The sequence below is a fragment of the Lepus europaeus genome, chromosome 7 (assembly GCF_033115175.1).
Source record: "Lepus europaeus isolate LE1 chromosome 7, mLepTim1.pri, whole genome shotgun sequence".
NCBI classification, from domain to species: domain Eukaryota; kingdom Metazoa; phylum Chordata; class Mammalia; order Lagomorpha; family Leporidae; genus Lepus; species Lepus europaeus.
This window is the reverse complement of record NC_084833.1, coordinates 28519145-28542184: the sequence shown is the minus strand read 5'-3', so window position 1 is coordinate 28542184 and position 23040 is coordinate 28519145. Positions and strand designations below refer to the sequence as shown.

At 38.5% G+C, this 23040-nt stretch overlaps 1 protein-coding gene across 3 annotated transcripts in view; it reads left to right on the top strand.

The window, feature by feature from the left end:
- Positions 1-23040, top strand: part of IFTAP (intraflagellar transport associated protein) — an 83069-nt gene that overhangs the window by 50023 nt on the left and 10006 nt on the right. For 2 of the 3 annotated variants that reach the window (XM_062198030.1, XM_062198031.1), the window contains 3 exons: positions 612-678; positions 8565-8642; positions 13892-14013. In XM_062198030.1, coding sequence (XP_062054014.1) covers positions 612-678; positions 8565-8642; positions 13892-14013 — 267 coding nt within the window. The remainder of the gene's footprint in view (positions 1-611; positions 679-8564; positions 8643-13891; positions 14014-23040) is intronic. The other variant, XM_062198032.1, reaches the window with a different exon arrangement.

Genomic DNA, 23040 nt, shown 5'->3' with positions numbered 1-23040 from the left:
AGGTCATTTGCTCTGCTTTTTAACTTTGAAGTAATTTTCAGTTTTATTTGCTCAAAAGAGAGAACACTTGATTTTTTGCCCTGCTCACCTCTCTTGTGATTTACCCAAGGCAGAATGATTTTGTTTTGAATGAACTTTTCTGTCCTGCTTTCTTTAATTTCTTCTTTTTGGCTCTTCAGAGTGCTATAAGAAAGCATGCTGTTAGGATAATAGCCAGAACCACCACCATCAGTTTCTTGGGAAGCAAAAGCCATAAAACAAAACCAAAAAAGAAAAAGAGTGTTTGGATTGTCTAGGTGGTACATGATGTGTTCTGGGACGGAGTCTGGAATGAAGTCCCTTTTCAAAGCTCCCAGACTGTTTTCTCTTTCATTATAGTGATCTGACTGTGGGGCCTATAGAAACTCAGAGAAGCTTCCAAATTCACAGCTGCTTTCAGACGTCTCTGGGAAAGCACAGCGAACACAAAGGCTTGGAGCCTTGGAACTCAGTGGTTCAGGAGGGGAGTAGTTTCGGCTGCTCAGCTGAGTGTTGTAGAAGTGGCTTCACTGACTTCATTGTGTTTGTTTCAAGCCTAACATGCATAAAAAATGCCATTAATCCTATTCTAGGAAGACCCTCTCCTAGACCTAGAAGATTTGGATGTGGATGAAGAGATTAAGCCTCGCATGAGCAAGGGTACGATTTCTATTTCTTCTCTTTGTCCTCTTTCAAGAAACTAGAAAATGCCTTTTTTTTTTTTATTTTTTTTATTTTTTTAATGATCTTAGCTCCATCTCCCGTGAGCTGAAGTCCTGCAATTTCTGTTTTAACAACAAAGATTTCAGATGAAAAATCAAAACCTTTTGAAGATTATAAAACCTTTGGTCATAAATGAAATAAACACTCTGCTCAGTTTACCATGTGATTGATTCTGGGCTCATTATCTGAAGTCTAAAGAGCATAACAGGTTATTTTCAAGGGACACATAAAGAATCGATTAATAATAAAAATCATAAAATAATGATCCATTGTAAATGTTTCTTCTAGGGTAATTTTCACATGTGCTGGACTAAAAGAGGGTTACTGGCAATCCATTGATGTTTATATACATGATGATCTCTTTCTTTTCCTGGCTAATGTTTCTATGTAAGCATGTATGCCCTTTGTAGTGCAGAGAACTTTGACATATGTTCAAAATTAGGGTTATTTGTTTGGAGAACACTCATTCCTGATTCTTTATGCAGGAGTATCTCAACATCAATGTTAAGTTTTAGGGAAGAGGCAGTTTCTTTCTTTCTTTCTTTTAAAGATTTATTTTTTATTTGAAAGGTAGAGTTACAGAGAGGCAGAGGCAGAGAGAGAGAGAGAGAGAGAGAGAGAAGTTTTCCATTCACCGGTTCACTCCCCAGATGGCCACAACAGCTGTAGCTGAGCCACTCTGAAGCCAGGAGCCAAGAGTTTCTTCTGGGTCTCCCATGTGGGTGCAGGGGCCCAAGGACTTGGGCCATGTTCTACTGCTTTACCAGGCCATAGCAGAGAGTTGGATCGAAAGTGGAGCAGCTGAGACTTGAACTGGTGCCCATATGGGATGCTGGCACTGCAGGTGGCGGCTTTACCTGCTGTTCAACAGTGCCGGCCCCTGTTATTTTTTGATTTTTAGATGATAGTCATTCTAATTGGGGTAAAGTGATAACTCATTATGGTTTTCTTTGCATTTCACTGGTGGCTAGTGATTCTGAATATTTTTTCATGTTTCTGTATGTATTCTGGCTATTAATTCTTTGTCAGATGCATAGTTTGCAAATATGGAATATTGCTGAATCACAAAAAACATTAAATCCTGTTTTTCGCAACAAAATAGATGGAACTGGAGACCATTATGCTTAGTGAAATAAACCAGACCCAAAAAGAGAAAAATCATGTTTTCACTGATTTGTGGTGTTTAATATATAGAGCACAAAGTAAAACTTAATGTATGTAAGTGAAATTGACATCTTGGGATTTGATTACTTTATTTAGTGGAGCATTAAGCTTGTGTCTATAAAGTAAATGCAATATATGTTATTGCAAAAATTAAGAAAGAAAGAAGGGAGGAAGGAAGTGGAGAGTAGGGTAGTATCATTATATTTTTAGAATTGGATCTATGAACTACATGAAATCTGTTCTTGTTATAGTAATAAAAATAAATCACCTAAAATTAAGAAAATTCAGCTAGTATGATGTACTTGTGTCTTGAACACTCTATTAACCAAAAGACTTTGAAGATTTTTTTTAGTTATTTATTTGGTCTAAGTGAGACCAGAGATTTTCCAAGGCAGGGTCTCTAGATTTAATATCCCAGGTGACTGAATTCCTATAAGAGCAGCGTAGGGGTCCAGCTGGATTTGAAGGCAGAGCTAAGGACTTTTCAGAAAGCTATATTTGTAAGGCAAGCACACTGTTTTGAGTTTTGGGTGATTTGGGGAAGGAAGTTTGTTAAAAATGTAGATTCCTGGGTCTTGCTCCTAAGTCTAATTCAGAAGGTCTCTGTATTGTCTGGTGATAATACCTTTTAACCAGCTCCCCAAGGGACTTGGATAGCATCAGTTTGAGGATGATACTTGGAGAAAAGTGATTCTAATCTGCATGTAATACATTTGCAATATAAAATCAATTGTATAGGAAAAGAGGAAAGTGAATATGTTGGGCATTTTTGTGATGGTTTAAATTTTTTTCTTGCCAGCAGTGGAGTGGTATGAATAACACCATAAAACAACGTAGCCAAAAAAAAAAAAAAAATTGGAATTTTGTTATATCAGTCTTTTAAATTGGCCCTTTTGCCTTTTCCATTATTGTTTTCTAAAAACATTTTTCAAGTCACATTTTACAGTTACTGGATTTGATTTTAAAAAATTTGAATGAAAATGTGTTACTAGTATTTTTCTAGAAATCCAATAACAGGTGGTCTTGTATTAAAAGTTGTTGAGGTTGAACCTAGCCTCAGTGGACTTGAATAAAGTAGTCATGCTTGTCCCACATGTAAAATAATGTACAAAAAGCTGAAGCTGAAAACCGACGCAGGCTCCAGTGATCTATTTTAATTACCAGGAAGACCACCAGGGTTTCACATTTTTCATAATGCACAATCTGGGTCACTTGAAAGGAAAAAAGAAATTAAATAGTTTGTGCCAAGGTGAATTTTAGTTTGGGCCTAATTTGTATTACACTTCAGGAATGTGAGCAGAAGGCAAATATTTATGTCAGATGGGAAATGTGACATTTTAAATAGGCAAGTTACTTGCATAATTTTGGCAGCTGGGAGGTTTACTGATTAGATTCTGTTGTTATTTGTGAAGCAGCAGATTTGCCTGGGGCAACCGGGAAGTGGGTTGTATATTGTTTTTCTACTATTGAGTTTGTTTATTCACTTTATTCACTCTCAAAAATATTCTCCAGGATTCAGAGTCATAATTCTTTTTTTTTCATTTTCAATTCTCTTTATATACAGAAGATCAGTTTAGTATATATTAAGTAAAGATTTCAACAGTTTGCACCCACATAGAAACACAAAGTGAAAAATATTGTTTGAATACTAGTTATAGCATTAAATCACAATGTACAGCACATTAAGGACAGAGATCCTACATGAGGAGTAAGTGCACTGTGACTCCTGTTGTTGACTTAACAAATTGACACTCTTGTTTATGGCATCAATAATCACCCTAGGCTCTTGTCATGAGTTGCCAAAGCTATGGAAGCCTTTTGAGTTCACTGACTCTTATCATATTTAGACAAGGTCATAGTCAAAGTGGAAGTTCTCTCCTCCCTTCAGAGAAAGGTACCTCCTTCTTTGATGACCTGTTCTTTCCACTGGGATCTCACTCGTGGAGATCTTTCATTTAGGTCATTTTTTTTTTCTTTTTACCAGAGTGTCTTGGCTTTCTATGCCTGAAATACTCTCATGGGCTTTTCAGCTGGATCTGAATGCCTTAAGGGCTGATTCTGAGGCCAGAGTGCTATTTAGGACATCCACCATTCTATGAGTCTGCTGTGTATCCCAAGAAGCATAATTCTTACTCAATATTTGGTTTATATGTTTGGCAGTGCAGGTGGAGAAAGTGAAGATGGTTCTTCAGTGGAGCCAAGTTTGTGTGGTGGTACTGAGCAGTTGTTTGAGTGATTAAGCTTTGCCACTAGTTTGGTGCCATGTGTTTACTTGAGATCAAGTTTTAACTACTTTTTTCTTCCTTTGAATTTGAGATAAGATAGTTAACCTGGTGATTGTCTTGCCTCAGACAACCTGGCTTGAACTGTTATCCAGCAAAGCTGTTATTATTTGGACTAGTTATTATGCTGAGGCCATAATATGAGGACAAATCACCTGCTTATTATTTTGTGCCTCCTCAATTTGTTTTGGGAATATGATTCCAGGTTGTTTTATTCCAGGCTCTTGCCCCCTCATGAGATTAGCATTCAAAGGGATATGAGTAAAGCACAAAAATGGGAACAGGATTTATTTAGAGAGTGAATATATATTCAGGCGGGAGTACAGACGACCAAAAAAGGAGAGATGCTCACAGTGAGAGAGCTAGAGAGAGTACGTTGATGAAGGGAGAGAGAGGATGAGAGAGAGAGCTGGCTGCTCACTCCAGTCCAGTGGACCCTTTGTGGGGCAGGAGTGGTACCTTAATTGAACATACAAACAGGGTAGAGTTTGGCCTGGGTTCAGTGTGTGTGTGATGTCGTCTGGGAAAGTTTTCATGGCATCCTTGCTTGAAGCTCAGCTCACTGTGTTCATGGCATCCTGTTGGTTCTGGAGGAAATGCAAATGCATCATGGGAAAGTGAGTGTGCTGGGTTGGCATGCAAAGGGGCGGGGTTATGGTGCCTGGCTAGAGACTCAAACTGCAGAAAATCTTCCAGCTCCATTGTTCCCTGACTTACTCCTTGCCTAGCCTGTATCATGTTGGCTCAGCTTCTCTGGCTGCGTGTAGCTGGTTGAAGAGATTATTTTTTGACATCTTGTTCTCAGAATCATGCTATTTTTTTTTTCATTTTATTTTTTTCACGTCTCCTGGTCAGCAGGTGTACTTATGCCATGGTTGATTATGTTGAATGAGAATTTTCAGTGATCCCTTTTTAAAGAGTGGCAGCTTTGTATGATGTTGATTTCCAAGTTCTCCAGTACTCCCAATGATTTCTAATTAATTAACAGGCAGGTACATACAAATGAGGGCATCAGTAATCTATTTATTTTATTTATTTATATTTAAAATTATTTTCTTATCTGCAACTTAAAGCAGCATCAGACCAGGACCTCTTATTCAACAAATATATAAGAACTATACTTGTGCCTGGAATAAAGAAGACTAAAATAGACCAAGTTCTTGGCTTTGTACAATTCTTAATTTATCAGAAAAATAAGACTTTAATCATATAATCACAAATACATGATTATAAAGTGTTCTAGATTTCACGAGAGCTTGTAGCAGGGGAACTTTTCTTTGGTTTTGGGATCAGAGAAAGTTCTGAGAGCCTGAGACTGAAAGCAAGAGTAATCTTGACTAGATGATGGGATTGGAGTGAATATAAGGGGCTGATACCACAGGAACAAGCATAAGGAACAGCATGTGTAAAATCCTGAGCTAGGTGAAAATGGCATATTTCAAGCAACTTAAAGTTCAGATGTGTCATTGATTTCCACTTAGGACTGTTTCCAGATTGTTCCTTCATTGCTTCAATGATCCCTAAGACCTTTAAGAGGGAAAACCCTGTGCTTCAAGATGTTCCTGTATTCCTACTTCTCCAGTTTTTATGTTGTATTAAGGGCCAGCTGAAAAGGCACTTCATCCATAGAGACACATCTTCTGCCCAGTCTTCAGGGTAATATGAGGAAACTTGCATTCTTCAGAATAGACTCTACCCATCTTCCCCAAGGGAAAAGGAATGCTTTATCGTATTTTAGAGATTGGGAAAAGACACTGAATGTGTGTGGATCCATGTCTTTGTGTCTTTTTTTTGGGGGGGGCAGGCAGAGTGGACAGTGAGAGAGAGAGACAGAGAGAAAGGTCTTCCTTTGCCGTTGGTTCACCCCCCAAATGGCCACTGCGGCCGGTGCACCGCGCTGATCCAAAGCCAGGAGCCCAGGAGCCAGGTGCTTCTCCTGGTCTCCCATGCGGGTGCAGGGCCCAAGCACTTGGGCCATCCTCCACTGCACTCCCAGGCCACAGCAGAGAGCTGGTCTGGAAGAGGAGCAACCAGGACAGAATCCAGCGCCCTGACCGGGAGTAGAACCCGGTGTGCCAGCGCCACAGGCTGAGGATTAGCCTATTGAGCCGCAGCGCCAGCTGCGTATGCTGTTTGGATGTTGTATGTCTTCTGTATCTGCACCTCCTTTAGACATGGCTCAAGTCCACCTTAGGCAGTGGTTTTCAACCCTAGAGACTCATTGTAGTTACCTGGGCAGCTTTAAACTTACTCATTCCTGGCTCTCCTTTGGGGGTTCTGTTCTGGTAGTCAGGTGTGTGCCCTCACCCATGCCCATTTCGGGAGTTCCCCAAATGACTCTAACGTGTGTCTAAGGCTGAGAATCATCTGTAGACAGAAAGAAGTCCTAGGAATGTGAAGAGGTCCTTCTAACACTTGACTGGATCAGTGTCAGCAGGCTTTCTCTTGGGGTGGGGGTGGGGGTCATCCAACATCTAGTCTTGGAAGGAGAGCTTGTTATATAAGAAGTCCAGTTGTGACTGTGAACCAAGCCCCATTTTCAAAACAGTCCTATCAGGATAAAGCTCATATTTTAATTTCCATCTTTCTGGCCCTGTATACATTTCTCACTTATTTTTATTCTTGGAGAACACAGGATTTGATTTACTGTTGCTGTCAAATGCTGTATCTGTGAAGCAGGGCATCTCTGATAATCCCCGCCTTCTCACCGGATTGGCAGTAATCTTTTGACTTCTACACTTTTATTTTCATTTATTATGCTTTTTTCCACTCAAAGTGGTTTTTAGTTTATGTGTCTTATGTAAGCAGCATAGGGTATATATCCTATAAAAACATACCTGTTTGTATACATATACATGTACAGTCTAAAACCCTTATGTTCAGTTGGAGTTTGTTCATCCACTTACACTTAATATAGTTATTAATATATTTGACTTTAAATCTGTTATCTGTTATCTCACTATTTCATTTTCCACTTAACTTGCCAGTTCTTTTATTTATTTATTTATTTATTTATTTATTTTTGACAGGCAGAGTGGACAGAGAAAGAGAGAGAGAGACAGAGAGAAAGGTCTTCCTTTGCCATTGGTTCACCCTCCAATGGCCGCTGCGGCCGGCGCCCTGCGGCCAGTGCACCGCACTGATCCGAAAGCAGGAGCCAGGTACTTTTCCTGGTCTCCCATGGGGTGCAGGGCCCAAGCACTTGGGCCATCCTCCACTGCACTCCCCGGGCCATAGCAGAGAGCTGGCCTGGAAGAGGGGCAACCAGGATAGAATCCGGCTCCCCTAACTTGCCAGTTCTGTTTATTTCCTGTCACTGCTTTCTAATTTTGGGTTAATCAAGTATTATTATATTATCCTATTTATGCTAGATTTTTTTATCTTACCATTTTAAAGATGTTATTCCATTCTTTTCTAATATTTATTGTTGAACGCTATGCAAAAATCACATATCAATCTGAATGTTGTTCCTTTGAAGATAATGTTTTCTCCCTCATTTGGCTTCTTTTTAGGATTTTGTCTTTATTTTTCTGTAATTCCACTATGATGTGCTATAGTGCTGTTGTCTTCACATTTATTTTGCTTGGGCTTGTAGAGTCTTGTAAGTGTTGGGCGATTATCAACTGTTATCTCTTCAAATATTAGCAATACTGGGGTCATTTCACTACACTCCATGTAACTCTTTTTTTCCTTTATTTTCCATTGATTTTATTACCTTTCTTGCTTCAATCTATATTTTTTGCTGTCTATATTCTGGCTTTTAAAGATTTATTTATTTATTTGAAAGGCAGAGTTATAGAGAGGCAGAGAGAGAGAGAGAGAGAGAGAGGTCTTCCATCCGCTGGTTCACTCCCAGATGGCTGCAATGACCAGAGCTGTGCTGATCCAAAGCCAGGAGCCAGCGCCCATGTGGGATGCTGGCTCTGCATGTGGTGTCTTTACCTGCTATGCCACAATGCCGGCCCCATATATTCTAGCTTATTAACTTTTTCTTGACTTCCATCTAATTTGCTGTTAAAGTAGTCAACATTTCAGTTATTAAAACAACTGGAATATCCATTTTGCAGATTTCAGTTCTCTGCTAAAAATCTCCCTTTATTGTAATGTGTTTTTGAACATCTGAAAATATTATTGTAAAATCCAAAATCCATGTCTTTTTTTTTTAAAGAGATTTATTTATTTGAGAGTCAGAATTACAGACAGAGAGGGAGGGAGGGAGGGAGAAAGAGAGAGAGAGAGAACTTCCATTTGTTGTTTCACTCCCCAAATGGCTGCAACTACCAGAGCTGGGCCAATCCCAAGCCAGGAGCTTCTTCCGGGTCAACCACATGGGTACAGGGGCCCAAGTAATTGGGCCATCTTCCACTACTTTTCCAGGTGCATTAGCAGGAGCTGGATTGGAAGTGGAGCAGCCAGGACTTGAACTGGTGCCCATATGGAATGCCGGTAACACAGGTGGGAATTTAACCTACTATGCCACAGCGTCAGCCCCAAAGTTCATGTCTTACAACTCCAGTACCTGAGGTCTCCTGTGGGTGAATTTTTATTATCAATTTCCCTTTTTAATATGTCTTTGTATACCTGGTGATTTTGGTTGAATATTGAACATTGTGTATGAAAAAATCATGTGGGCTCCAGATGATGTGATTTTCAGAAGCTTTTCTTTATCATTTAACTAGCAATTAGATCACCTAATCCAATCTAGCACTAGGATGATTTTGGAGTGAGTTTCTAGCTTTGTGGGAGCTATTCTTTTTGCCTTCTTCTAGGGATAGCCCTTCAAGGTAAGCTGTAGCCCTTCCTCCTTGGAAGCACTAAAGCCTAATACCCCATTTATCTTCATAGCATTGTGAGTCTGTTGGTAGTTCGCCTAAGATTTTCCGGCTCTTAGCACTTTGTTTTTAGCTTCTCAGCTTCTAAGCCTCTGCTGCTAGCAGTCAGTGCCATGAGTTGATAAGCAGCCTGGATTCTCAGGCTTAATTCTCAGTGTTTTCTTTCTCCCTGAGATCTTGGCCTCTCAATTTCTGGGATTCTCTAGTAGTTTTCCAATGTCTTTAAATAGTTGATTTCTGCAATTTATCCAACTCCTCTAGTATTTCTTGGTGGAAGGGTTGGACTGATTATTATCTAGGCCAGTGGATAATGGAAAATGTAGTCTGGGAGCCTCTGGAAAACCTTGAGGTCTGCACATCAAGTGTGTTGCAAAAGCAATGATGGCTGAAGATGTTGGTTCCTTAGTATCAGTCAAGGTAGTGGCACCTAACTACTATACTAGCAATTATAATCTTCACTGTCATTAAATCATTGTTAAAACAAATGCTAGTTTCCAATGAAAATGAAGTAGTAAAAATTAGTAATTTTATTACATCTTGATCCTCAAACACAGCTATTTTTAATGATTTGTGTGCCCAAATGGTAAGAACTCATAAAGCTTTTCTGCTAAATATTGAAATACAATGGTTGACTTATAGAAAAACATTTATTATTTGAGTTATGTGCTGAATGAATGTATTTTTCTGTTTCATATGGATCCTCATTTTTGCTTGAAAGAATGATTGACAGACAAACTGCAGTTCTCAAATATGAATGATGTAAACCCATCTCTTCAAGGCAAACCATTGATAGTATTCATTGCCAATGATAAAATTGGCAATGGATCAAGTGAAAATTAGATTTTTGGAAAACTTGTATCCAGTACTGTGAGCTTGATATGTTCTCAATATTTAAAGGCTTCTCTGGTAAAATTGGTGGTGTTACCTAAGATGATTTTTGTTTTGGGTAATGAAATATGTCAATATTTGGAAGATCTATATAACACAGTGAACCAGTATTTTCCAAATGACCAAATCATCATGTTATAAAATCACACATAGGAGAAAGCTCCATTCAATGTGCAAGATAGACTAATGGATTTTAATATAATACTATGAAAAATTCACTGATATAAGTATGGTTTCAGATTGCACATTGAAGCGTACCTTTAGAAAATGTTATCATTTGTCAGTTTCTGGTATAGTATCAAAGAATATCCACAATTATGTAAAAAGACTGAAACACCTCCTTCCCTGGGGCAGGCATTTAGCCTGGTGATTAAGGTGCTAGTTTAGATGTCCATACTCCACACTGAGGTAAATGGGTTTCATTCCCAGCTCTGGCTCCTGATTTCAGTTTCCTGCTAAGAAACCCCTACAGCAGCAATGATGGTTCAGGTAGTTGGCTTTCTGCCCCCAGTGTGAGAGACCAAGGTCAAGTTCTGGCTGCCACCTTTGACCTGGCCCAGCCCTGGCTTATTCAGCACTGGGGAGTGAACCAGCAGATGGGAACTCTCTATTTCTCTCAAATAAGTAAATAAATAAATAAATTTTAGAGTTCCTCCATTTCCCAACTATATATGTGTGTGTGAGACTGGAATTTCTTCATTTGACACAGCATATTTCCAAATTTAAATGCTGTAGAAAATACAGAAGCCAGCTTTCTTCTAAGCCGTACATGAGCATGGATTTGAAGAAAGTGTAAAACAATGCTTCTGTGCTATTTCCTTTGTTTTTGGAAAGTAGGCTTGTCATAAAAATAATGTAACATTTAACGGGATTATTTTAATGATTTAAAAAGTGCATTTTGGAATTTATGTTAGTTTTAAATTGCAGTATGTCAGATGTTGATGGATATAACCCATGTAAACAAGAGCTGTCTGGGGTCTTCAGAAATTTTTAAGAAACAAGAACCACTGGGCTAATGGGTGACTACAGCATTTCTGATGCACATCCATTTTGGGTGTAGATGCCCAAAACTTTTAGGAAACTTTGGCATTTTGCATGGCAACAAATGAACAGATGAATTAAATTTTATAACTGTGTGAGCAGCTTAAATATTAATTATTTTAGTCTGAATTAGCAGAAGTCAGGTTGATTGCTCCCTTTTTAGTGTTGTGTTTGATTCCATGGTTATAGCTTTTGAGTTGCTGATCAGTGATTGAATAAAGACAAATGATATGAATAGGTAGTTTATAAATATTAGAAATTCTTAACATGTAGTGAGAAGGAAGAGATTAAAGTGTTTGAAGTTATGTCATCCAGTGTCAGTGTTCAGTTTTCAAAGTTGTCTGACTCTACAGTGCACATCAGCCAAGATAGTGACATTTAGTTAAAATAAAAATAAGGCCTTTGATTGTTTTAGACACAACAATAAGATCAGATTAAGTTTCTTAAAGCACTCAAGTTTTAGAAAGTTTCACAGGGACCATCAGAAATGCCATTCTTAACAGTCAGTGAATACAATATTTTGTTTCTCCTGGGGAGAATTTGAGTAAATAAATAACCACCCATGACTATGAAATGAGTAAAGATAGCAGTGGTTTGCTTTATAACATGTACCTTTGGGGGCTGTTCTCATCCATATTGGTTCTGCCCTTTTATAAATCTGTCATCTTGGGGGTTGGAACTATGCAATTTTTTCTTGATTATTCTCTGAGCTTTTCTTGATTATTCTCTTATCTCTGTAACAGCATTTAGTTTTTGAGGGTAGAGACTACACTTATCTTCTACAGTGTCCTGTTGGCAGGTAGACTCAATACATGCTGTTCAGTTTAAAACTTGAGATGCAGAAAATTAGTTTTCTCTCTCCAAGTATTTATTAAGAATTCACTATGGTAAGGTGGGGTGTTAGATACCAATAGATATGCCTTGATGCATTTTACCATCACACTGGAGAAACAAATGACAAGAATTTAAAATGTGGGGGATAAGGAGCCTTGTTGTTCTCAAAGAATTGTTCCCATGGCATTAGAATTACGAAATAAACCAATTTTTGTTGAAAATCCTGCCTTCTTTGGAAACAGATTAGGGAAGTGCACAGTTTCAGCAAAGGAACGGCAGAATTGTACTCCTGGCTGCACAATTTGTCAGTCAGAGAAATGATTTTAAATAGCTCTGAAAGCAGAATTGATTTTGATTTCACATTTGAACTGATGTTTTCACTGGCGGCCAATGGGCCTTGTAGGTATTGGTTTTCACATTGAGATGCCTGAACCTCTGTCCTCTTGCCTTTATTGTTGGCAGGCCCCTCACCAGCTTTGTACCAGTCCTAGGCCATTGCACGAGGGAGCTGAGCTTTGAACTCTGAAATAGATACATTAGAAAGCCAATCTTCCCACCAGCCTTATTGAGTTCAGAAATATTAGTTCTTTGAGTATAAAATGTTTGGGATATACATTTAATGGTGCCTTGCCATGACAATGTGCTGTGGTTAGTGACATTTCTTGGTGCCCCCAGTTATGCATAATCTTATTGGGTTAAATAAAATGTGTAACATAAATGCCTGTTTAAAAGAAGTCTATGATGCGGCACAAAGGGCTAAGTGCAGGCTCTTAGGCTACACTGCCCAGCTTTGCCCTTTCTAGCCAATGGATCTGGAATGAGGTCATTGTCAGTGCTAAAAGCTGACTGCCTGTCAAAGGGAACTAATAGAGCTGTTGAGAGGACACGCTGAGTTAATGCCTGGAAAATGTTGACTATTATTATTGTTTTTATTTCTGCTAATTAATAAGATCATATTTTAGGATTTCAGTAATTAAGCAGAATAGAACTACCATCTCCGCACTGCTGTTCTGTTTCCAGATCCTCTGATTATGTTCTCTGCTGCCAAAGTCTTAACAGTTTTGTTATTTTTTTTTTGTGAAGGTGATATCTACAGTGGAGAGAGGTGCATTTCAACTAAGTTTCAGTTTTTGAATATCAATACCTGCTCAATTATCTCCCTGTATTTGCTGCCACTGGCATCAGCCAAGGCATGCCGGTTGTTAATTAATCACTTCCACTGAGAACTTAATTAGTGACTTAATTAGGATCATCCTTGAGTGTCAGGCAGTTTCATCCTGAGCCAGCTGCAGGTTATTGGCTAGCTGCAGTAAGCCCTTCTGGTTCTCTGAACACTTAGACTGGGGAGGAAACCTGAAGTGCTTCTGTTTTGTTTTAATTTTTTTGTCATCCTTTAGAAAGGCTGTGGAAGATCATCTGTCGTCTGTGAAGCATTCATGCACTGTCACACACACGCAAATTAGGGAACATGACCACTTACAATGGGTCGATCAGAACACCAAGATTGGTTATTGAATTCTTGTGATTGTGCTCAACGAGCAGGAAACACGTTGTTGTTTGCAAGTGTTGAAAATGAGAATGTGCATTCTGAATATGACAGAGTATTTCATTTTTCTGCTGAGTTAAAGTGCTTTCCTTCTGGCCTCATTGTTTCTTCATATATATATATATATATATATATACACATATACTTGCAATATTGCCATATTGTCTAAGTACGACGTCAGCACTCCATTTTCTTTCTCTTCAACCCCTCAAGAAAATATGGGAAAATGAGGCAAAACTACCCTTCTCTTGTCTTGTTTTCCTATAAAAGTAGAAACTGGGTTGAGAGTGAGAAGCATAGTCAAGTTACTCCACTTTTGTGAAACCTTTTGGATGGGTGGTAACTTGGCAAGAAGAGGACAAAACTAATGCCCCAATGGCTTCTATTTTATAGCAAAGGGAATCCTTGAAGTTAAATTCCCTGATGAGGACAGGCGTAGTAGAATGGATTTACTTTACTTCAGCATATTTGCTACATTCTCTTGATTATTATTGGTTTTTAGATAGTTTAGGTAAGTTGTAAACTTGGTGAAAGGAACGATTGAGATATTTTGTGTTCAACAGATTTGCTGCTGCTTCCAGGAGAAGTGGAACAGGACATACAAGCCAGTGTTCCTCCCATGGACCAGCCTCTCACCCCTCATGTGAAGCCAAAGCCCACTGTAAAAGGAACAGTCGTGGAAGAGGTACCCCACAGGGAACTCAGTTGTTCTTGACACTTTGACACTGCCTGGATTTTGTAATTTGTCATTTCAGAAAATTACTACTATACCCGTGTGCTTTTGTATTTTTTCTCATCTTTGGGAGAATTTAAAATTCAAGTTGTTTACTTGGTGCCTCTCACTAATTTCTATCTCTTAGATATTTATTTCTTTTAAAACACATGGCACAATCTTGTTTTTTATGTGGAAACTACTACTGTTCATTTATTCCATGCAGCAGGACAATGCTACCTAGGCATTATGCAATAGAAAGGATGGAAAGTTTTACATCTTTTAGTCTATACTGACTGGTTTTTAAAAAATTATTATTTCTGAGGTCCTAGAAACCTTTTGTATTTGTTGAAGTTAGTTTGGGCTGCTATAACAGAATCCCAATAATAAGTCAGTGACTGAAAGGAAATAAGATTTTTTTTCTCTTATTTAACAATCTGTAGAGGGTCCTTAAAGTGAGCAGTGGACTTGGTTCCCTGGGGTCATGGGGACCAAAGTTCCTTCCCTGTGGATATGCACTATGTCTTGTGACACTGTCCACAGATCACATCACCCTCATGCCCTGGAGGGGTCGGGGCTGAGGATAGGGGCCAACATGTCCCCCTTTGTGTATGAATCAGGGCTCTTCACTTCTGCCCACGTACCATTGGCAACCCCTTGGTCATGTGTTTTTATCTAGCCACAACGGAGTGTGGGAACTGTTGCCCTGCCGTTTTTGCCACACTCTTACTTTCCCAACTCTGCAACTTGAAAATCATCTTTTGCTATCTCTTTGAAACTTTTATTTTTAGAGATCTATTTATTTGAAAGGCAGAATTACAAAGAGAGCAAGAGAGAGAGAGAGAGAGAAAGAGAGTCTTCCATCTGCTTGTTCACTCCCCAAATGGCTGCAGTGGCTGGGAGTAGGCCAGGCCAAAGCCAGGAGCCTATAAATCCATCCAGGTCTCCTACATGGGTGGCAGGGGCCCAAGTGCTTGGGCCGTCTTCTGCTGCTTCCCCAGGTACTTTAGCAGGGAGCTGGATCAGAAGTGGAGCACCCAGGATTCCAAGTGACATTCATATGGGATGTCAGAATCAACAGGCATTGGCTCAACTCACTGCACCACCACACTGGCCCCTATTTTGCAACTGTTCTACAGTTAACCAGTGTGCACCAACCAAGGCTGGTGGTGAGGCAAAGTGACCTTTCTTACCCTCTTCAATGAACATAAAGGGGGACCGACTGGCTCTTTATTATTGCTTCCTAATATAATCCATGGGGACTCTCTTGATAATTTAGTTGTACAAATACTGATTTTGTCACTGAAAGATAATTCTGTTGTGGTACTGGTTTTTCAATCAGAAATAATCCACGCATTTCAATTGTAAATTGTCCTTTTTTTTTCATAGTACCTTTTTCACCGATGTCACAAAAGAATACTCAGATACTTGTGAGCTTATATTAAACTTCCAAATTGCTTACCAGATAAATTGATTGGAACAGATTTTTTCAATATGTTTTTTCACTTGTAGATTGCTTTCTCTGAGTTGTCAGATGCTAAATTGCAAGGTTATTCTTATCAGGAATCAGTTTCAATTGTGACCATACAGGTTATTGGACCAGCCATGGCACCTCATAGAAATAAAATTAGGGGCCGGCACTGTGGCACAGCAGGTTAAAGCCCTGGCCTGAAGTGCCGGCATCACATATGGGTGCCAGTTCTAGTCCTGGCTGCTCCTCTTCCTATCCAGTTCTCTGCTATGGCCTAGGAAAGCAGTAGAAGATGGCCCAAGTCCTTGGGCCCCTGCACCCATGTGGGAGACTCGGAAGAAGCTCCTGGCTCCTGGCTTAGGATTGGTGCAGCTCTGGCTGTTGCGGCCATCTGGGGAGTGAACCAGCAGATGGAAGACTTCTCTCTCTGTCTCTACCTCTCTCTTAACTCTGTATTTCAAATAAATAAAATAGATCTTTTTAAAAAATTATGTTTCAGTACAATTATAGAATATATATATTCGAGTACAATTATGGATATTGTTATAAAAAGTTTCAGTTAATGGGTTTTAAAAGGCTGAATGATTGTGGAATCTATTATATAGCCAGAAAAATGAAAGTTAAAACTCCATATAAAATTGGTTCTTTAAAAGGAACATTGATGTCTTAAATTTACAGAAAATGTGAACATTTTTAAATACTGGAATTAAAATGATATGAGCAATTTTCATGTAGGCAAACTCTTGAGCCATAGATGAATAACTTTAACTAGTAAATATCCAAAGTATCAGTTTGTTTGGGATTTTAATTTCTTTTTTAAAGATTTATTTTTTTTATTTATTTGAAAAGCAGAGTTATAGAGAGATAGAGGGAGAGACAGAGAGAGAGATATCTTCCATCTGCTGGTTCTTTCCCCAAATGGCTGCAGTAGTGGATTGAGCTTGTCTGAGTCCAGGAGCCAGGAGATTCTTCTGAGTCTCCCATGTAGACTACAGGGGCCCAAGTACTTGGGCTATCTTCTGTTGCTTTCCCAGGTACATTAGCGGGGAGCTGGATTGGAAGTGAAGCAGCTAGAACTCAAACTGCTACCCGTATGGGATTCCAGTGTTGCAGGCAGTGGCTTTGCTCAATATGCCACTATGCTGGCCTCTGGGACTTTAATTTCTAACCATTATTTGTTGGATAAACTTTGCAGAACTGTCTAGAGTCACAACACTGCACCAACTCTACCTCATTTAAAGCTATTAATAGTATAAGCCTTATTTTAAAATAAGCAGTGTCAGTAAAAGAACATAATTATTGATTTCCAGCAAATATGTGCTATGAGGGTCTACTAGATGGCTATTTGGTCCCAGAGCTGGTAGTTGCTTTCTGTGACTTCAGTCTGAACACATAAAAATATATTCTGGAAGCTCTGACCTCCTCTTAATTTTCTGTTAAGAATCCATCAACTTTCTGAAATGAATTGGACCAATTTTTTCCCTAATTTATCACTGGTTTAATTCATGTGTATTTTCCCTTTAAAAGTCAAACATTTTCCAATTTCTATTTGTGAATTAATTCTTGCCTTGGTTACTCTATTTTGTTGACTGTTGGGAACTTTGAACTGCTTTATTAAGCACGAGTTCACATTAGAAAAATGAAAAATTGTGTTTCTCCCTCCCTGCCCAAACCATAGAAGAGGTCATAGAAGAAACTTGTGTAGAGTTTCAGTAGATGTCCTGTTTCGAATAATGGGACTTAAAATTTTTCACCTATAAAGATAGTATATCTACCATATTACTTTGTACAGTAGCCTACAGCTAAACACTGCAAATTATTGATTTGAGCATTAGTTCTGTTTTCTTTAATTTGCCTACATGGTACTATGAATGAAAATGATTCTCCTTTTAACAGTGTTTCTGTTAGAATAAGTCACATGAGTAATTTTAAGGAAACTTGAAGTTTTCTAATAGGATACAAATTCTATTCCCTGAGAAGCTACAAAAATTTTTCAATTAGATTTGAAATTAGGCACCTGAAATCCACATCTTTCTCTCAGCTCCTTAGGCAAAAATAACAAGTTAATAACTTAATTCACGGTTGTTTTCTGGTTAGCAGCAGGGGATTTAGTGTTCCATTGCACACATTTTTGCATGAAATAAATCAGAATTTCAGTTTGTAATCTAAAAACCTTGGAGTCTTATAGCTTAGAACCCTAAAATGAACCTAAGAAGAAAGAAAAGAATCCCCAAAGTGTGTTATAACAGCCAACAACTGAAACAGAAATTCCAACAGTTTTCATTTGGAAGAGCCCAGCAATGTTTCCTGAACTGCATATATACCCAGTCTCACTTCGAATTGCATTCATGTGTCACTTAATGGGAGGGATAGGTTCTGAGAGATGTGTTGTTGGGTGATTTTGTGTGAACTAAATGAACCTAGATGGCATGGGCCAAGCACTTGATGTGGTCTTGATGCAATCAAGAGATGAGGTAGACAAGATGTATGAGGCTGCTGCCAGGGTAACACAGCATAAATTTTTTTTTCACCAATTGTTTCATATTTTTTATTATTATTTTTTGAAATGTGAGAGTCCAGAATATGCTGCCGGCTTGCAAAGGCTTTATTTCTACTTCATCATGTCCTCACAGAGATGCTGAGGCACTGTCGTGTGTTTCCATTTGATATGTTGGTGCCTGTGTTAGTGCTTTTCCTTAACAAGAAACTTTTGCCTACACTCTGTACATTACCAGTTCATTTCTTAACAATAATCTTAAAAAGGTGGTTGCTGTTGTTTCGTCCACGCCAGAGGATTGAAGATAAAAATACAGGACAAGAGGAGTCACAACGGACAACAGTGGGACAGACCGACTCACATGGGGAGGGTGGGGACACAGCACAGTATGTGCATGGACCTGAAATTGGGTGTGGGGCCCAGAGAAGAGCAGGTGGATTACATGGCCAGAAAGTGCTCCAGGCCCACCTGAGGGCTTGGCGCCTCTCCTCTAGTACAGACCACCTGTCTGCTCTATTGGCTCCATGGCTTTTTCAACAAAAAAATTCACTGAATCAGAATAGTCTAAAGCATTTAAAAAATTCTTAAAAAATAACACTGACAAAATGAAATTAACTTAAACCATCTGATTCAACAGTTCCATATTTTTAATTCAATGCTTATCCCCAAATAACTAGAAGAGAGGATTTTGAACATGCTAACTATAAAGAAATCATGAAAGTTTTAGGTGACAGACCTGCTAATTTCTCTGATTCAGTCATTGCTGAGTATATATGTGAAACAGAACATTATATTTCACCCTGTAACTGCATGCAATTATTATATGCCAATCAAAAAAAATATAAAACATCAATAATAGTAATAATAAACTGAAAAGATCAACAAAAGTCTAGTCAGATTTTTTTTCAAAAATAGAGAAGTTACTGAGTACATATATTAGAAATGAAAGGGGTGACATCACCTTAGATATTACACATGTTATGACCAATTTCATATCTATAAATTCTATAATTTATGTGCTATGTGTAATTTCTTTTAATTTTTAGATTTTCATTTTATTTGCAAGGCAAAGAGAAACTTTCATCCTCTGGTCCACTCCCCAAATACACTCAACAACTAGGGTTGGGCCTGGCCAAAGCCAGGCTGCAAAAACTCGATCCAAGTCACACATGTTGGTGGCAGGGACCTAACTCCTCAAGACATCGCCTGCTGCCTCCCAGGATGGATGTGTATTAGCAGGAAACTGAATCAGCAGCGGAGGAACCAGGACCCCGACTCTACACTCCCATATGGGATATCGGCATCCCAAATGGCATCTTAGCCATTGTGCCAAACACCCACCATGAAATGGACAGTTTCTTTTTTTTCCTTCAGAAAACTTTTATTTAAGGAATACAAACTTCATGCTTTTCATAAATACAACTTTAGGAATACAGTGATTCTTCCCACTGTACCCACCCTCACACCCATAACCCCACCCTTCATCCTCCTTCTCCTATTCTCATTATTTTTTACTAAGATCTATTTTCAATTAACTTTATACACATACAGTTAATTCCATAGTAAGTAAGGAGTTCAACCAATTGTATGGAAAAAAAACTCAACAGTTGGGGCAAGGGCTGTTCAAAGTCATAGCATCTCAAAGTGTCAATTTCACTTCTACAGATTACTTGTTAGGTGCTCTGTTAGTTATCACAGATGAGAACATATGGTATTTGTTTTTTGGGGGATTGGCTTATTTCACTAAGTATGATGTTTTCCAGTTTTCATCCATTTTGTTGCAAATGACAAGATTTCATTTTTTTTACCACTCTGTAGTATTCCATGGTGTATATATCCCATAATTTCTTTATCCAGTATTCAGCTGATGGGCATTTGAGTTGATTCCATATCTTAGCTATTGTGAATTGAGCTGCAATAAACACTTGGGGGTACAGATAAACTTTCATATGCTGATTTCATTTCCCTTGGGTAAATTCCCAGGAGTGACATGGCTGGGTCATATGATAGGTCTACATTCAGATTTCTGAGGTATCTCTATACTGTTTTCCACAGTGGCTGTACCAGTTTACATTCACACCAATAGTGGATTAGGGTACCATTTTCCCCACATCTTGTCCAGCATTTATTAGTTATTGATTTCTGTATGAAAGCTGTTCTAAGGGGAGTGAGGTGAAACCTCATTGTAGTTTTGATTTGCATTTCCCTGATGACTAGTGATCCTGGGCATTTTTTTCATGTAACTGTTTGCCATTTGGATTTCCTCTTTTGCAAATGCCTGTTTAAGTCCTTTCCCCATTTCTTAACTAGGTTATTTGTTTGCTGTTTTAGATTTTCTTGATTTATTTATATATTCTGGTTATTAATCCTTTATCAGCTTCATAGTTTGCAAATAATTTCTTCAGTTCTGTTCATTGCCTCTTCACATTGCTAGGTGTTTCTTTTGCAGTTCAGAGCTTCTCAATTTGTTGTAATCCCATTTGATAATTTTGGCTTTGATTGCCTGTGCCTCTGGCGTCTTTTCCAAGAACTCTTTTCCTGTGCCAATGTTGTGCAAGGTTTCCCCAAAGTTCTTTAATAATTTGATGGTATCAGGTTGTAGATTTACTTCGTTAACACATGTTGAGTGGATTTTTGTAGAAGGTGTAAGGTAGGGGTCTTACTTCATACTTCTGTATGTGGAAATAAGTTTTCCCAGCACCGTTTGCTGAAGAGACTGTCCTTGCTCCAGGGATTGATTTTAGCTTCTTTGTCAAAGATACGTTGGTTGTAGATGGATGGGTTGATTTCTGGCGTTTCTATTCTGCTCAACTGGCCTATCCATCTGTTTTTGTGTGAGTACCAGGCTGTTTTGATTATAACTGCCCTGTAGTATATCTTGAAATCTGGTATTGTGATGTCTCCAGGTTTGTTTTTGTTGTATAAGATTGTTTTAGCTATTTGGGGGTCTCTTATGTTTCCATATGAATTTCAGCATCATTTTTCTATATCTGAGAAGAATTTCCTTGGTATTTTGGTTGGTCTAGCATTGATCTGTAAATTGCTTTTCATAGTATGGACATTTTAATGATATTGATTCTTTAATGTACATGGAAGATTTTTTCCATTTTTTTTTTATTATTATTATTTTTTTTTTTTTGACAGGCAGAGTGGACAGTGAGAGAGAGACAGAGAGAAAGGTCTTCCTTTGCCGTTGGTTCACCCTCCAATGGCCGCCGCGGTAGCGCGCTGCGGCCGGCGCACCGCGCTGATCCGATGGCAGGAGCCAGGTGCTTCTCCTGGTCTCCCATGGGGTGCAGGGCCCAAGCACTTGGGCCATCCTCCACTGCACTCCCTGGCCACAGCAGAGAGCTGGCCTGGAAGAGGGGCAACCGGGACAGGATCGGTGCCCTGACCGGGACTAGAACCCGGTGTGCCGGCGCCGCAAGGCGGAGGATTAGCCTAGTGAGCCGCGGCGCCGGCTGATTTTTTCCATTTTTTGTGTCTTCTTCTATTTCTTCCTTTAATGTTTTGTGATTCTCATCTATGAGATCTTGAACATCCTTTGTTAAATTTATTCCAAGGTATTTGATTTTTTTTGTAGCTATTGTGAATGGGATTGATCTTAGAAGTTCTTTCTCAGCTGTGACATTGTATATACAAAAGCTGTTGATTTTTGTGTGTTGATTTTATATCCTGCCACATTACCAAACTCTTCTATGAGTTCCAATAGTCTCTTAGTGGAGTCTGTTGGCCCCATATGTATAGAATCATGTCTTCTGCAAATAGGGATAGTTTGACTTCCTCCATCCCAATTTGTATCCCTTTGATTTCCTTTTCTTGCTTAATTGCTCTAGTAACAACTTCCAGGACTATATTGAATGACAATGATGAGAATGGGCATCTTTGGTTCCATATCTCAGTGGATTGCTTCCAACTTTCCCCCATTCAATAGGATTATGGCAATGGGCTTGCCATTAATTGCTTTGATTTTGTTGAGAAATGTTCCTTCTATTCCCAATTTGCTTAATGTTTTCATCATAAAAGTTATTGTATTTTATCAAATGCTTTCTCTGCATTTATTGAGATAATTATGATTTTTCTTCTTCAGTTTGTTAATGTGATGTATTACATTGATTGATTTGTGAATGTTGAACCATCCCTGTGTACCAGGGATAAATCCCACTTGGTCTGGGTGAATGATCTTTCTGATATGTAGTTGGATTTGATTGGCTAGTATTTTGTTGAGGATTTTTGTGTCTGTTCATCAGAGAAATTGGTCTATAGTTCTCTTTCTCTGTTATATCATTTTCAGGTTTAGGAATTAAGGTGATGCTGGCTTCACAGAAGAAGTTTGAGTGGATTCCCTCCCTTTTCATTGTTTTGAATAGCTTGAGAAGAATTGGTGTTAGTTCTTCTTTAAATGTCTGGTAGAATTCAGTGAAGCCATGCCGTCCTGTGCTTTTCTTTGCTGAGAAGGTTTTTATTACTGATTCACTTTTTGTCTTGGTTATTGGTCTGTTTAGGTTTTCCTCATCATGATTCAATTTAGGTAGGTTGTATTTGTCCAGGAATCTATCCATTTGTTCTAGGTTTCTCAATTTGTTGGCATACAACTCTTTGTAGTAATTTCTGATGATTCTTTTTATTTCTGTGTTATCTGTTGTTACACTCCCTTTTTCATGTCTAATTTTATTGCTTTGGGTCTTCTCCCTCCTTTTTTTTTTTTTGGTAGTTGGGCCAATGGTGTGTCAGTTTTTTTATTTTTTCAAAAAATGAGCTTTTCATTTTGCTAATCTTTTGTATTTTTTTATTCAATTTTATTTATTTTTTCTCTATTTTTAATTATTTCTTTTCTCCTACTAGTTTTGGGTTTGGTTTGTTGTATTTCTAGGCCCTTGGAGATGTATTTATAACTCATTTATTTGGTGCCTTTCCAATTTCTTGATGTAGGCACCAATTATTATAGACTTTCCTCTTGACACTGCTTTTGCTGTATCCCAAAAGTTTTGATATGTTGTATTATTGTCTTCATTAGTTTTCAGAAATTTTT